At 37.1% G+C, this 16,372-nt stretch overlaps 1 protein-coding gene across 1 annotated transcript in view; it reads left to right on the forward strand.

Moving 5' to 3' along the window:
- The window catches only part of CFAP47 (cilia and flagella associated protein 47), a gene marked incomplete at its 5' end in the record, with an annotated part of 409,359 nt that overhangs the window by 219,746 nt on the left and 173,241 nt on the right, over positions 1-16,372 (forward strand). Inside the window, one exon of the mRNA XM_082014136.1 lies at positions 1,822-1,995. Coding sequence (XP_081870262.1) covers positions 1,822-1,995 — 174 coding nt within the window. The remainder of the gene's footprint in view (positions 1-1,821; positions 1,996-16,372) is intronic.

Below are 16,372 nucleotides of genomic sequence, written 5' to 3' on the forward strand. Positions count from 1 at the left end.
CCAATGCTTGACCACCCTCTCAGGGAAGAAATTTTTCCTAATATCCAATCTAAACCTCCCCTGGTGCAACCTGAGGCCATTTCCTCTCATCCTATCACTAGTTACTTGGGAGAGGAGACCAACACTCACCTCACTACAACCTCCTTTCACGTAGTTGTAGAGAGTGATAAGGTCTCCTCTCAGCCTCCTCTTCTCCAGACTAAACAACCCCAGGTCCCTCAGCCGCTCCTCATAAGACTTGCGCTCCAGAACCTTCATCAGCTTCAGTGCCCTTCTCTGGACACGTTTGAGCACCTCAACATCCTTCTTGTAGTGAGGGGCCCAAAACTGAACACAGTATTCAAGGTGCAGCCTCACCAGTGCCGAGTACAGGGGCACGATCACTTCCCTACCTGGCCACACTATTTCTGATACAGGCCAGGATGCTCTTGGCCTTCTTGGCCACCTGGGCACACTGCTGGCTCATGTTCAGCCGGCTGTCAACCAGCACCCCCAGGTCCTTTTCCGCCGGGCAGCTCTCCAGCCACTCCTCCCCAAGCCTGTAGCGTTGCAGGGGGTTGTTGTGACCCATGTGCAGAACCTGGCACTTGGCCTTGTTGAACCTCATACAGCTGACCTTGGGCCAGTGATCCAGCCTCTCCAGATCCCTCTGCAGAGCCCTCCTACCCTTGAGCAGATCAACACTCCTGCCCAATTTGGTGTCATCTGCAAACTTACTGAGGGAGCACTCGATCCCCTCATCCATATAATTGATAAAGATATTAAACAAGACTGGCTCCAAAAACTGAGCCCTGGGGAACACCGATTGAACCCTGGGGAACACGAACTGAGCCCTTTATTCATATATTATTTACGTATGATTTTTTCCTTTATTTACTCATCTATCAAACCCTCCATTTTAATGAAATGACCAGTTACTCTGTAGAGATTCTGAACTTTGATCATAAAAATATACATTGTGTTAGTCTGAATTCATACATATATTAAATTGTATTTCATTACCTAAGTAATAAAGTAGTAACACTGAGTATTTCTCATTGCATACATACATCACAAATTAATTTTTGTGATGGTTACTTTGTTTCATAAAAAAATTTCTGTTAGAAGCTAAGCCACTACTTAGAAGCTGCTTTTGCCATCAGAGTAATCACTATTCTGAACGCTAAAATGAAGAGCAGAGCAAAGTCTATGACACCTTTAGCAAGAAGCAGTAGAAGTATTTTTGCCTGTATACTAGCTGAGGGATTTTGACTGCAGATTGCTATTCAAATTTCTGAATTGTCAAAGACAAAAAAAAAAATTGTTCTCTGAAACATTAGTAATCCTTCTGCATGCATTACCAACCAAATATAATTCAGTTTAGGAATTCAGTATTATAAAGCTGTTAAAAGCCAAAAGCCCTGGATCCTTTGATGACAAATAATTATGAAGAACATTTTAGTTGAAGAACAGATGGAAATGATTTAGCAAAGTTATATTTTTTGTGCGGAATAAGGATGCATGAGAACATACTTTCTTGGATATTTGTTTTCCAGGAGGAAGCTGAGAAGTATAAAATCTAGAAATATGAAGGCTTTATATTGTTAAATTTCGTGATTTAGAAAAATTAAAAAGAAAAGCTTTTGTTTCTTTAGTTTTCTTCTCTGTTTAACAGCAGAATTTACTTAAGTACTAGAAAAGTCAATATGAACACTTTCTTGTAGGCATGCTTTGTTGCCTGGATTTATGATTAATAAACTAAAGGAGTTGTTTTGGCAGCCAAAGGGGACTTTTAGAGTGCTGAAACTTTTTTATCTTTTTTTTTTTTTTTTTTTGTTATAGGGAAGGCTTATCCTGCGAAATTATACAACTGGCACTGAAAACATCTTTAACCTTAAGGGAATAGGGAAGAAACCTCTGGCGCAGGATCATATTGTGATAGATTGCCAAGTGAGAAAGGTCACTCAAAAAATTTTATGGGTGCCCAATTACACCAAGAACAAGTTAACGTACAAGGTAAATTTTTGCAATAATATGACAACTATTTTTATATCCAAGGACTACAAATTATGTATTACAATAGCAAATACTATTGTAATTGCAGATATACTATTAAAATTCATGTATACATGAGGGATTGCATCTAAGGTTTAAAGTATATGGATATGTTTATAGTCAAGAAACCTGAAAGATAGTGTATGATTTTACTGTATGTTCCATGCAAAAAGATTTCTTAGTTTTTTAAACCGATTCCTGTGAGGACAGCACTTCTACAATTGCACTCCATTCATTTGCTAGTCTCCTCCCTTTCTCCTCCATCAGGAGGCCAACTCCATCAGTTCTGAAAACAGGGAAGGGGCTTGAGAATTACAGGATTCCTAAAATCTTCATAAAGCATTGGAATATTACAGGAAAAGAACAACATTTATCCTACTGAGGGAAAGATTACAGCACAACCTCACTATGTATCTGTTTCTAAGGATTGTTTGTATAGGACCCCATGTCATATGCCAGCAGAATTGGAATGTACGTTAGAGCAAAAAAGATGACTTCTGCTTTTCTTCTCAGCTACAGAGAAGATTCCAGAGCAAGAACATCTTGGACCTTGCTCAACAAAAGCCATCTTTGTGACTCTGTTATAGCATTTAAATCTAGAGTAGATAGCATCTAGATACTATGGCTGTATACTATTTGCTAGGAGGGCTCAATCTATGAAAATAATGCAGGGGAATGTGCTCTAAAAATTGTCAAATTATGTAAATATATATTTTTGAACTGTGGGGTGCGGGTGATTTTTATTTTTATTTTCTTTTGGGGGGAAGGAGGGAAAAGGCGAGAATGTCAATTCTAGAAGATAAAATCTGCCTAGTTAACTAGTGTGGACTTGTGAAATGAGTGATCTTTTGCTCTCTGCCTTGGTGCCAGTAGCACCACATCTGCTTTACTCAAAATGGCAGGTATTGGTAGAGAGTGGCCTCACCTTATTTTATAAAGAGAGATCATGTATATAGCAGCAGCCCTCTTCAACTGTTTAATGGGAATTCATGGCAATGTGAAATCCTTCCTTAAAGTCTTGCTGGTCTCCAATTTTTCAGTTTTACAGGAGGATTTACTTGCCATAAACTTTGTATATCATAAAAAGTTCCGGCTTCATGTTCCTATTTTTTCACTCATTATTAACCCCACCAAAGTGGGAAATGTATCTTATGGGCATCACCAGCTTTGACGTTTTTCTTTTCAACAGGCTTAGCTTTTAAGATGTGAATGCATTTACATTTCTAATACATTTGTACTTTTATCTCTGAAAAAAGTGAATGTTTTTGAAAGTTGACAACAGAACTATTTCATCTGCTTTCCCATTTTGTGTGAACTCCATATTTTCTGTGCCAATGAAAGTGAAAGACACTGAAATTATCAAAGTCCAAAATGAATATATTAAAATTATTAATTATGTGTCTTTTTGAGAAACATTGCATTAAATGGATTTATGACAGTTGTAATTATTCCACGGTGAGCTGAGTCTGATTGAACTTTGAGCTCCTTGAGAGTGTTCTCTTGGTACTGAAATCTGTTTTTCGTGTGTCTTTTTTCTTCCGCTTGGCTGGTTTTGTGGTGGTTTGTTTTGCCTTTTTTTTTTTTTTTCCTCTGTGACATACCGCTTGACAGTCAAACCATGTGTGCTCTTTTTTGCTCTGGGACTTTTGGGAGAGGAGTAGTAAGGCCAGCTATTTCATGCTTGTATGCATGTAATAAATTAATCAGTGCGCATAATGTATTTTCTTTATGCTAGAATTTTACCCAGAGGCTGTTGCAGAACAGTTGTTGAAGCAAGGTGGGCTGGAATTGTTGGAAAAGGCATGATTACAAAACCTACCTGTGTTTGGAAACTGTCCCCTCAACAAAGCAAATGATATTAATCACTTCGAGCACTCTCCAGCAGATGTCATGTAGTGTCTTGTGCTATTGCAATGAGTGAAGATCATTTGTTTGCTTTTAATTCCAAAAGGGCTAGTCTGCAAATTAGGATTTAATCAGTAAATTCAGAACATGATCACCATTATCTGTAGTTATTAGGAGAAAGGGGAAAACCTCCCCTGAAAAGGAACTGTGACCAACAACCTTGTTAGAAATGCAAAATAAACTTTATTTACTCAGAAGTGTATAGCAGAAAGGGCAACAGGAAAAGAAGTTATACTAATTTTGTTGTTGTTGTTCATTCCATGCTACCTGATTACTGTAATTTCTGAATAGTCTGTTGTGAAGCAGAACACAACAGACTGTGATTTTGTCTTTGTCAGTGTTCCCCTTGGGAGTAGTTGCTTACAGCCCAATAACTCCTCCTCCTTTTTAATCCAACATCTTTGAAATTTTACTGTATTGTCCTTTAGCTAGGTTGACAATTAGGTAAAGGAAATCTTGTCAGCTGTGGTGGAGACAGAACAAAGATAATCCAAAAAGTAATATTTTCAGAAATGTTTTTGATGGGATCTTTTGTAGTTTAGTTGGCTAGTGACTATCGTCATTATTGAATTGGTTTGTTGATTTTCCCTGTAAATCCTCTACTGATGGAGTGTATCCACTATACAAGGTAACTTCTCATAGGTAAACTGGGATATATACGATATTTTTAAAAAATGTAAGTATTTCATTTACTGAAGTAATAAAGCGCAGCCTATATCAAGAATGATATAAGATGTGCCAGTAGCTGATGAACATAATAATTTACAGGCATGTCCGTAAACAATTTACTGCACAATTAATACCTAGCAATAAGTAACTTAGCTGATTTAGTACTTGGGTAATTTTTCTTTTGAGCTGTAAATTTAGCTTCACTATTCCATTTTAATAACTGAATATATTAAACTATAAACTTAATAAAAATAATTTCATTAAAAATTAATTACATTGTGTATATATATGCTACTCTGTTTCTCAGTATTCGCTGTATTTATCGAATAGCCTCAATCAAAATAAAGGTGTTAGAAAAGTGGCTATTTAAAATGAAAGTTAAGTCTGGGAGGAGGATGAGGGAAATAATTCTTTCCTTTCCTCCATTAAGAAAGCCCCTCTTCCTTCTGAATAATGCTTTTCCCATTTCAAGCACATATAGAGTGTTCATGTCTGGAGCAGCAGTAATTATTGTATGTGTGGTTTGCTTGTCTGTGCAACCATCAGTGTATATCAAGAGAGTTGGGGAGGGAAGAAGTGCCTTTGGAATTCAGTGGAGACTCCATCAGTCTGCCTTTAAAAACGCTAAGCAAAATACTTTCATGATTAAGAAGACAATTCCATAAATTCCCTTGAAAAAATGTGAATGTTTTTCTGAAGCATTTTCTACTGATTGATGTATAAACCTTAGGGAAATACTGCCACTATGCTCTTCATGGCTGGTTCTAGGGGGCATTACAATAGGCTTTCTTGTGATTAACTTACTCCTGGGTCTGAAAAAACTTCACAACAGAATTGATAAAGAATTTGTGCACACTTAACGTCAGCCAGAGAGCATATCCTTCTCTGATGCTGAATTAATATAAGGTTAGTGACTGCAATGTAAGTGGATTTTAGTTGCTGTAAAATTAGATTCAAATCATCCTACAAGAGTAGGAAGTGCAAAGTATTTCTATAAAATCCAATCTGTCAGTCTCATGACAAAATTTTTTATACCATTTTCTTTTGATTTTTATCTAAAACTCTGTCTGTGGATATAAACAATTGTCTGGTGTGTTGATGGTTGCTTCTAACGACACCTTTGACAGTAACTTTAGCTATAACGGTGCGTAATTCTTTCAAGGCTTGGTTTTACAGTAAAAATGCAAAACTGTATAACCGTTTTTCTCAATGCTGTTCAAGACAGATGTCATTAAAGTAAATTCTCCAGAGGAATCTCAAGGCTCAGTTAAATTACCTTTCAGGTGTTAGGTTATACAAACTGTTAGTAATTTCCAAAAGTATTGTAGAATAAATACATAATCAAAAATATGAAATCCGCTGTTCTTCAATGCATTTCTCTCTCTATCCTGAATATATCCATTTTCGATCTTTACAATGTCAATGAAAGACTGACAAGAAGGTTGGGTATTTGTAACAAATGTCTCAAAATAATAAAAATATATACTGTAAACCTTTAATGAGGGACTTCCCTGTTCAGGCTAAGTCTTTTTCAGTAATGTATGTGAGATTTCCTGAGAATAAATCCTGTGCAACTCTAGTAACCAATATCTAGTAACCTAGATAACCTGAAGATCTATATATAGATCTTATACCCTCATCAGGTTTGTATTCTTTAACCACAAGTAAATCTGTGTATTGCATAATCCATCCTTCTGTAATTTTACCTGTTCTTCCGATTTCAATCCTTTTGGCTTCCACATTACCTACCAGAACTTCTGTAACAGGCTTCACTACAGAAAATAGTGTTCTGCATAGTACAATGAATGGTATAAGTGCCTACAGAATGTAAGAATAACTGTAGTTGTTGGCAGGTTTTTTTGTGATTATTAGTTACAAAATTGTTTGATCAAGTAAGGGTATAGTAAGGTCTTAGGCCTGATTTGTTTCTTGAGATTGATTAGTGGTCTTGACAGGTGGCCTGGCTGGGTTATGAATCTTCGTTATGTAGAATTTTGGATTGCAGATGAATAGGCAGGAATTATTTGGGGAATATACTCAGTGCAATGGAAAGATATTTTATTTCAGTGTTGTAACATTGTAACATGCTGGTGGCAAAATAAAAGTGACTGCAAGAATTAAAAGAATCCCTAACAACTCAGGAACTTGCAAGGTATGCACTGGAAGGAGGATCAGGGAAAGTAATGGGGGCTTCTTTTGAAACATCTGTCATTTTTGACAGTATTGAAATGTTGATCAGTGACTCTCACTATAATGTTAAAGATTGGCTTTCCATTCCTATTCATCTTAAATAGCCATATTACAGTTATGCAGAATGAGTTTTCAAACTTGTGACTGATAAATTAGTTTAAAATTGTAATATTTTATAAATGTGCTCCATTTGTCTACCTGGACTTTAATAAAGCCTTTGACAGCATCTCCCACAGCATTCTCCTGGAGAAAGTGGCAGCTCGTGGCTTTACTCTTCACTGGGTAAAGAACTGGCTGGATGGCTGAGCCCAGAGAGTTGTGGTGAATGGTGTTAAATCCGGCTTGCGGCCGGACACAAGCGGTGTTCCCCAGGGCTCGGTTCTGGGGCCCATCTTGTTCAATATCTTTATCCATGATCTGGATGAGGGGATCGAGCGCTCCCTCAGTAAGTTTGCAGACGACACCAAGTTGGGTGGGAGTGTTGATCTGCTGGAGAGTAGGAGGGCTCTGCAGAGGGATCTGGAGAGGCTGGATCGATGGGCAGAGGTCAACTGTATGAGGTTTAAAAAGGTCAAGTGCCAGGTCCTGCACTTGGGTCACAACAACCCCATGCAACGCTACAGGCTTGGGGAGGAGTGGCTGGAGAGCTGCCCGGCGGAAAAGGACCTGGGGGTGCTGGTTGACAGCCGGCTGAACATGAGCCAGCAGTGTGCCCAAGTGACCAAGAAGGCCAACAGCCTCCTGGCCTGTATCAGAAATAGTGTGGCCAGCAGGAGTAGGGAAGTGATCGTGCCCCTGTACTCGGCACTGGTGAGGCCGCACCTTGAATCCTGTGTTCAGTTTTGGGCCCCTCACTACAAGAAGGATGCTGAGGTGCTGGAGCGTGTCCAGAGAAGGGCAACGAAGCTGGTGAGGGGGCTGGAGCACAAGTCTTAGGAGGAGCGGCTGAGGGACCTGGGGTTGTTTAGTCTGCAGAGGAGGAGGCTGAGGGGAGACCTTATCGCTCTCTACAACTACCTGAAAGGGGGTTGTGGCTACATGGGTGTTGGCCTTTTCTCCCAAGTAACCAGCGATAGGACGAGAGGAAATGGCCTCAGGTTGCACCAGAGGAGGTTTAGATTGGATATTAGGGAAAATTTCTTCCCCGAGAGGGTGGTCAAGCATTGGAACAGGCTGCCCAGGGAGATGGTGGAGTCACCATCTCTGAAGTGTTCAAAAAACGTGTGGATGTAGCGCTTCAGGACGTGGGTTAGGGGACATCGTGGCGCTGGATTAATGGTTGCACTTGATGATCTTGAAGGTCCTTTCCAACCTTAGTTATTCTGTGTGATTCTTTTTGTTAGATTTTTTTTTAAATGAGTGGTACCAAGGTATTTTATTAGTTATCAACACAGTTTTACATTGCATAAGAAGGTAATTAATTTTATTTTATTGTGAAATCTTAAAAAGTAGTAAAATACAATTTATTTTAATAGTTTATCAAACTCCTGTTTTTTGTTGTATTTTCTTAATTAAATTGCATGGTGTGATGAATCTTGGGCTTATACATTCTTGTAAAGTACTTAACTAACATTTTTAAAATTATGTATTAGATATTTAGTATTTATTTTTTACATTATTTCCTGAGTGACATGAAATTTTATTAATGAAGAAGAGTATTCTTCCAAAATGTCTGTGTATCTTTGTAAATGGGTATATTTCATACATAAGCTATGGGAAGAATAAATTGGTATTTTTTGAAGATGATAGACCTGTTATGAAATAGGGATAATTGTCAAAGTGGGAGTTCTTCTTTTCCTAGCTCACTTATATGGTTAAAACATATTTCATACACCTGGTGTATTTTCCAATGGTTATGCCCAGGAATGTTAGAAATACATTCAAGAATGGAAAAACTACCAGTAGGAAAGTTTCTACAAGACAGCATTAATACTGATGTGATTTTTTTTTGGCAATAGGATGCACAGAAATATTGTAATGAGAATCAGAAATGTTACATAGATTGCAGGTGCTTTAAATTGGTCAATATTTTAAGAAACAGCAGTTATTCACACCTGATAAATTCTGTGTGTGCCTGTGTGTGTATGTGTAGATCCATCTATTTCTATCTGTATAAAGACTCTCTGTATATAACTACATCTATATCTATATCTGTATCTATATCTATATCTGCATCTGTATCTATGCAACCCCACCCTTGATATGATTCCATATCATACCTAAATGCTACAATTTCACTTTCTTTATCTTGGCATGCTCATATCTATTGGAGTACCTTTGAAACAAGATTTTTGTCTTTCAGGTTTTCTTTGATCATTCCTAAATTACAAACAGTTCTTTGAATGCAAGACTTCTTTCCTAAATTCCAGTTAATTTATCCGTAATTGTTCATCATTCCCTCCTTACAAATTATGACAAATGCTAATGGACTGCCTCTCCCACTAACTGGTATAAGTAATATATAAGTATTTCCATACCTTGACTTTTGGATAGCTTGTAAATCTGAAGATCTTTTTTGTTGATAGAAGAGCCCCTCTTGCGGCCCTATTTTCTTACTGCAAAATTTATTTGCCTAACAATAATGTCACATAGTAAATTTTGTTAGGCACATTCAGGTGTCTTTGGGAACATGGTTTTGCAGATTATTGTAGAATGTAAGATTATGTAATGCTACATCTGAGACTAAAATTGTGTCCTATTGTTACATACAATCCTCATAAAAATGCATTCTAATAAGAAATAGCTATATCTAATACTTAGAAGGAAGTTGACTTAAAGCTCACTGTATATAAATTCTTCCACTGCTTCACTCCAAGCTTTCCTCTACACTTATGAAACCTTTGCGAGAAGTTATTCTTATCTAAATATGAAATTTCTGGACTCTTTCCTATGTGTACTTTTACATTCTCTTTCTTTTCCACTTCCTGAGTATTCTTGGATGTATTTTTATTATATTAGTATATATATATCTACCTCAAATGTCTGTCAACACTTCTTATTAAATAGGATTCTTGGTTTGAATACTAGTACTAATATAAATTGCCTTGTGTGCATGTGCAAGTATGGGCATGCACATTTACTATCCATTTGTCATCTGGGGGTGATCATTTAATTAGTAACAGAGTTGATAAATCACATGGCCATCAGAGCAACACAAAGTTCAATGTAAGGAATACATAAAAGATAACTCGTGAATGATGTCTGTTACGACCATAGTCCTTGACAAGACTTTGCCAGTAAGAGATAATATTGTTGTGACCACTGTTTGGAGATTGGAGCTCCTAAGGTCTGAATAACTTAAATGGTAGAGACAAATAGGGTTGCTTATAAGGATAAATGAATGTCAGTAATTCATTAATGATAAGATGGTGAGTATTCATATCAGTAGGAATAGTGAGCAGTGTGGAATCATAGAATCAATCATAGAATCATAGAATCAATCATAGAATCATGGAATCATAGAATAGTTTGGGTTAGAAGGGACATTTAAAGGTCGTCTAATCCAACCCCTGTGCAGTGAACAGGCACATCTTCAACTAAATCAGGTTGCTCAGGGCAGCGTCCAACCTGACCTTGAATGTTGCCAGGGATGAGGTGTCTACCACCTCTCTGGGCAACCTGTGACTGTTTCACCACCCTCATTGGGAAAAATTTCTTCCTTAGATCTAGTCAAAATCTCCCCTTTTTTAGTTTGAAACTGTTACTCCTTTTCCTATTGCAACAGGACCTGCTAAAAAGTCTGTCCCCATTTGTCTTAGAAGCTTCCTTCAAGTACTAGAAGGCTGCAAGAAGGTCTCCCTGGAGCCTTCTCTACTCCAGGCTGAACAACCCCAGCTCTCTCAGCCTGTCCTCATAGGAGAGGTGTTCCACCCCTCTGATCATTTTTGTGGCCCTTCTCTGGATCCGCTCCAACAGGTCCATGTCTTTCCTGTGCTTAAGGCTCCAGAACTGGATGCAGGACTCCAGGTGGGGTCTTTCCAGAGCAGACTAGAGAGGGAAAATCACCTCCCTCAACCTGCTGGTCATGCTTCTTTTGATGCAGCCCAGGATACGGTTTGCCTTCTGGGCTGCGAGCACACATTGTTGGCTCACTAGACCTCGAAAGAGGCAGAATAGCTCCAGTATCTTTGCTATTTTGTCCTAATTTCTTAAAAATGCATTTTTATCAAGATCTGTCTCATCGTGGAAACAGAATTCAATATATAGGAGTTAAACAGGAGAAGGGTGAGGAAGTAGTGGCAATGATGGCATAAGCCTTTGGTGCGTATTAGAAGCTGGAGTACATTGTGTTAGGACATTCAGTCAGGGAAAGTCAATAGGGAGAACGATACAAAAACAGTGTGTGCGTGGTGATGGTGGGTTGTTGCATATTTGGGCTTGTGATTTTGGCAAAATTATGAACAGAACTATGGCTTTATCTTTTGGCACAAAGATAGTAATGTAGATTAGTTGATTCAGCATCAAGTTATATTAATGCCTAAATTAATACAGAAACAGGCGTTCAGATTTGAGGTTGCTCAGCTGAAACTCCAGGTCGTAAGGGAAGCCTTCAGTAATCAATTGTTGTGTTTCATACCGATGTTTCGTCATCTTTTTTTAGTACTGATTGCTTTACAGCATAAATAGTACTCATGAAACTACATGTATAACTAGAAGAATGTTAGAAACAGTACTGCTGATAGTTGTTTTATTTCTAAATTCATTGTGTAGTTTGTAATTTCAGATGTGCAAGTTTTTGTATTTTAATTTCCTATTTTGTGTTTTGTAAGAACAGAGCTAGAATGAATTTAAACTCTTTGGCTTGGCTTGCGTAATTTAAAGCAGTCTTCTTACAGTCTTCCTGACTACTGAAAGAACTAAGGAAAGCTGGTTTTGCCCTTGCTGGAGAGGATGGGAGGAGGATAGCGTGTACTGTAGGTTACCTTACAGTTCCAGTTCTCTGATCATTTAGACTTGGGGTATTTTGAAGCACACCACAGCTGTCTTTCTACCCTTGAAATGAAAACTGCATGAAATGGCAATGTGAACTCAGATTTCACCTTGGAATATAGCTGTGAAGCAGTGAGTAGGATGTGCATAGGGGTGAGGACAATAGGATACACCTTCTTACGAGAACTTTAGGAAGAGTTTGGGAAATGTGATTGTAGAAGGCAGACTGACAGGAAAAAAGCTATTTAGAATTTTACAGTTCTGGGATTGGGCTGTGTAGCACATTAGAAACATGTATATCTACGGAGTAGTGTGATTGTAAGTGAATTAGTCAAAACTTTGTTAAACCAAAGCATCAACAAGAGGACTCAATTTTAGACACAAGGGTGAAAAGGACCCTATCAGATGGAAAAGAAGTATTTTTTTAAAGTCCAATTACTGTTAAGGTATGGTGGGAAAGTGGAAAGCCCATGGAAAAAAAGAAGGAGAATTAGAGGTACCTAAAGAGCAAAATCAACTGACAATTTTTACCAACATTTCAAGTAACGTTATATGATTTCCAGAGCTCGAGATGTGAAATGATTAAATAGATCAAATGACAAATTATGAAGAGAGAGCTCAGGCACAGAGATATGGAGTTAGCTAGAGCTATCTTAAGGTGGAACAAGTCTACCTCTGTCTTTACAAAAGGATTCCGTTCTCTATGAATTAGTGATGAACTCATTTACTACCAAAGGAGCAGTGGAGATGCACAACTATTTACAGTGAAAAATTGCATAGATTTTCATGGGAAAATACTATTTGTTTAGAAAGCTAATGTCTGTAAACCAGATTCTGATGTCTGATACCTAACTTCTAGAAGTATTCATGAAAATGGGAGAATTTAAAACAGCCAAGTTAAATGCTTTACTGTAGTTAAGCACAATTTTTTAATTTTCCAATATATGTACTTCAGTAATTTTAAAGTAGTCAGAAGAGAAATCAGAAATCTGCAGATCTATCATTCCAGCATGATTTCTGCAGAATGTATGTAAAGATGAATCATTGCTTTCATTAAAGATTAGAGTGGTGATGGAAGAAAAAAAGACCTTAAAAGTATACTGAGCTTTTAAATTAATATAAATAGTATCATTTTCATATCTGTCATATATGCAGGTAATACTTAGTAAAAATCTACACACAAGCTCATGCATATGATTGTAGATTGTTAAAAGCAAGGTTATTTCTGGCCCTGGAAAGTCTTTTGAACAACAATAAAGAGATTCAGAAGATTTATGTAATTAAATTCATACTATGAAAGAACAACCCCTTCAGTGCATTTGGAAGCTTTCATAAATGGGGATAAAAGAGGTGACAAAGTTCTGAGCTGCTGGTTGCTTTCTTTTAGATGCTTCTTGCTTTGAAATCCACAGTTTTAGACAGCCGTCTGGGTTCTCTGTCTAACTGGAGGAAGTAGGCACCCAGCAACAGAACTCTAAAATAGCCAGCAAAAGGAATGAAGAATCGTATAACCAGGCCAGTAGTAAAATAATAAGACATATTTTCCCTATGGATGTTTAGCTAATCTCTTCAATCAGAGCAGGTTAGGGTCAAGGGGTTCGTTCCAAGACCTGCAGGTCTGACCAATGCCCCAAACTCCTACTTATTTGGTAAAAAAATGTTGGTATAAGTGCCTTTCTGGTCTTATCGATGGGATCAGCATGAATCAGACTTCAGATATCCATGGAAAATTGCCTAATTTGGGAAAATTGATGGAATTCAGTCATAAGGTATGCATGGCAAGGCTATCCACTGTCAAGCAAAAAACATTTCGGGCTCTATTCCAGGAGTGAAAATATTAGCTTCCTTTACAGGGGTAGTTACAGCTCAGTGGAGAAAATAAATGTATACCTTTTGGAAGTAGGTGCCCATTTTTAATTTTTTTAAACATCTAACCAAATTTGAAAACTGTTAGTTTCTGGTGGTTCTCACCAGTAAGAAATTCATCAGGTGTGGTGACAAGAAGGTTTGTCTATTGCCTGTCTCTCATCCCACTCCTATTAAACAAAAAAAGGACAAAAGGAAGAAGTACCCTTGTCGAGAAATATAATACTAGAAGGGACCACAAGGATCAGCAGGTCTCTACCACACAGAATTACAGGCAGTCATGTAATAAATATCTAGTTTAGTTAAACTCATAGAACATTTAATCTACATGACTCCTACACCATGAAAGATAAAATCTTTCTTAGCTCTACAACAAAATACGGGACCTGCAAAAATAAGTAACAACTCTAATGTGTTTCTAGAAAAATACAGGAAAGTTTGAGATCACCAGTGTCTTTGAACACTGAAAGAGCAGTGCATTTGTTATGTAAACATCACAAATGATCCTAGGAATTGAATCATGTCCAACACGAAAAAAAGAACAAAACAAAAAACCCAGCAATCTTATCAATCTGATGCCGAGGAGAGAAAAGAGAATTCCTTCTTGTCTGTTGATATGGATGCCGGCATTCAAATACTGAAACAGTGGCCATGAATCTACTATCATGGCTTCATTGCTTATACTCAACTTTTTCCTGTTTGGTTATACAGTCACTTCCTTAAGGTTAACAACATAATTTTAAAATCATTTAGCTTCTGTTAGTTCACTACTCTATTTGGAAAAGTATCCAAAACTTCTATTGAATGATGGAAAAATCATCAAACTTCCAGGTGATATTTATTCATCAGCAATCCATATCTGTTTCATGTTTATAGTCGACTATACCAGCTGTGTTCCCTTTACTTTGACATTTTTTGGTAGAAACTACTCTGATATGTCCAGTCTTCAAGAAAAACTATATTACCCTATTTTACTGCATTTTATCCAATTTAAATTAATCACATTTATCTACTTTTGCATCTGCGTCCATGTTACTTTACCTTTAAAAAAATCTCATTTTAGTTAATTTTATTTCTATCCCTAGTCATTTGCTGTCATCCTATCCTTATTTTTTAGGTACTTAGCCTTTACTTTTGTATACGTCACTAACTTCATTGTAAAGTGAAATGAGGTAGTCCATAAATGTAGGATCAAGCCTAATTTATTATCTTGTATGAAGTGAAACTTCCATATCTTCAGTGTGTAGCAGCCTATTTTTTCCTATGCTTTCCTCTTTGTTAATAGTTAAATTCCCCACCTCCCAAGTGCCAGTTCAACAAAGTTTTCCATCATTCTCTTTTTGGCCTGTTTTTTTCTTGACCGTTAGTCTCATTTGCTGTTCTTTTTGGTTGTTGGACTTCTAATATCCAGCTTGAGATGCGGATTTATTGGGAAAGAGGAAGATTGTTGCCTTACAGGTTTTTTTTCTCTGTTACTTGGAATAGAAGTTCCAGATTGTACTAGCACTTGAACAAAGGTTTATATTAATGTAAATACACCAGAGAGAAAAAACAACATAAGCAATGATTGGCTGTAATAGAAGACAAGATGACCTTAGAATTGTTTTTTTCTACAGAAAATGTGAACAAAGCTTATTTACTAAAAAAAGAAAAGGTAACTTTGGGGAGGAATAAAATTATCCGTGCATTTAATGCTTTTACTGTCGGAAAAGAAATCTTTGTAGAATCCAAGTCTCCCCTGGATGCTTGGCAGGCTAGCTGTAGTCATTAATGAAATGAATAAAAGAGCTTGAAAAAAAAATAAACAAGCCTTTCTGACTTGACTTGTGTTTTCACTCAAAATTCACCTAAACAACACAGAGACAATTTTATTATTTAATGTAATGAGAAATTACAGCATGCTACAGTATTTACATGATATCCTGAAAATATTTTTTAAAAGGACTCCATACCTCAGTGGAAAATCATCACCTGTAGTCAGATGTCCAGGGCAGAGATTGCAGTGTCAATTTAAAATACTATCACTCAGCAGCAGTTTGCGCCACTCAGTGGCAGAGGTAACAGAGGAGAGGGTGTGAGGACAACTATTCATGCGGTCCACCTGCTGGCTTTCTGCACAACCAGTGACTTAGATAATCATCAGCTGTGGTTGGTAATGCCTCAAACTTGAAAGTCTTTTCCTGAGATGCTGCTCATAGAGTCTGTCTGTAGCAAACTTATACAAGTGACAAAGAAATGAGATGCAATTAAAAAATACTATCAGCCTATATTCCTACAATCAGCTTTCTAGTTTACAAAATCAAAAATTCAGCATGTGAGCATTGTATTGGTCTTTTTATTGTTCAAGTAGTTATTACATATGCCATCACATATGTATTATTTAGAAAATATGACATATCAAAAAGCATGGTTTAATACCACTTGAGGTATAGCAATTGATGTTAAAACAACACATCAGATTTTGCTTTGCTCCATCTAGTTAGATGGATCACTACTGTTAAAACTCTTTGTTACAGTTCTAAAGAAAATGTATGTAAAATATTAAGGGCCTGACTGTGCAACTCGATGCATATGTAAGTAGTTCAGTGGTCTAAGAGAGATACTTTTGCTCACATTAAGCAATGACTTCAACATTTGTGCTTGATATGATCTGTATATGCCAGCACTACTCATACAGTATATATTCTTTTCATGTGTGTAAAGGTTAGGACTTACCAATAGCATACTTTATATTCTACTTTTCAAAGCAAGTAGAACAGATATTGTATCTATAGTGTTC

The sequence above is a fragment of the Phaethon aethereus genome, assembly GCF_964289735.1.
Source record: "Phaethon aethereus genome assembly, chromosome: 1".
NCBI classification, from domain to species: domain Eukaryota; kingdom Metazoa; phylum Chordata; class Aves; order Phaethontiformes; family Phaethontidae; genus Phaethon; species Phaethon aethereus.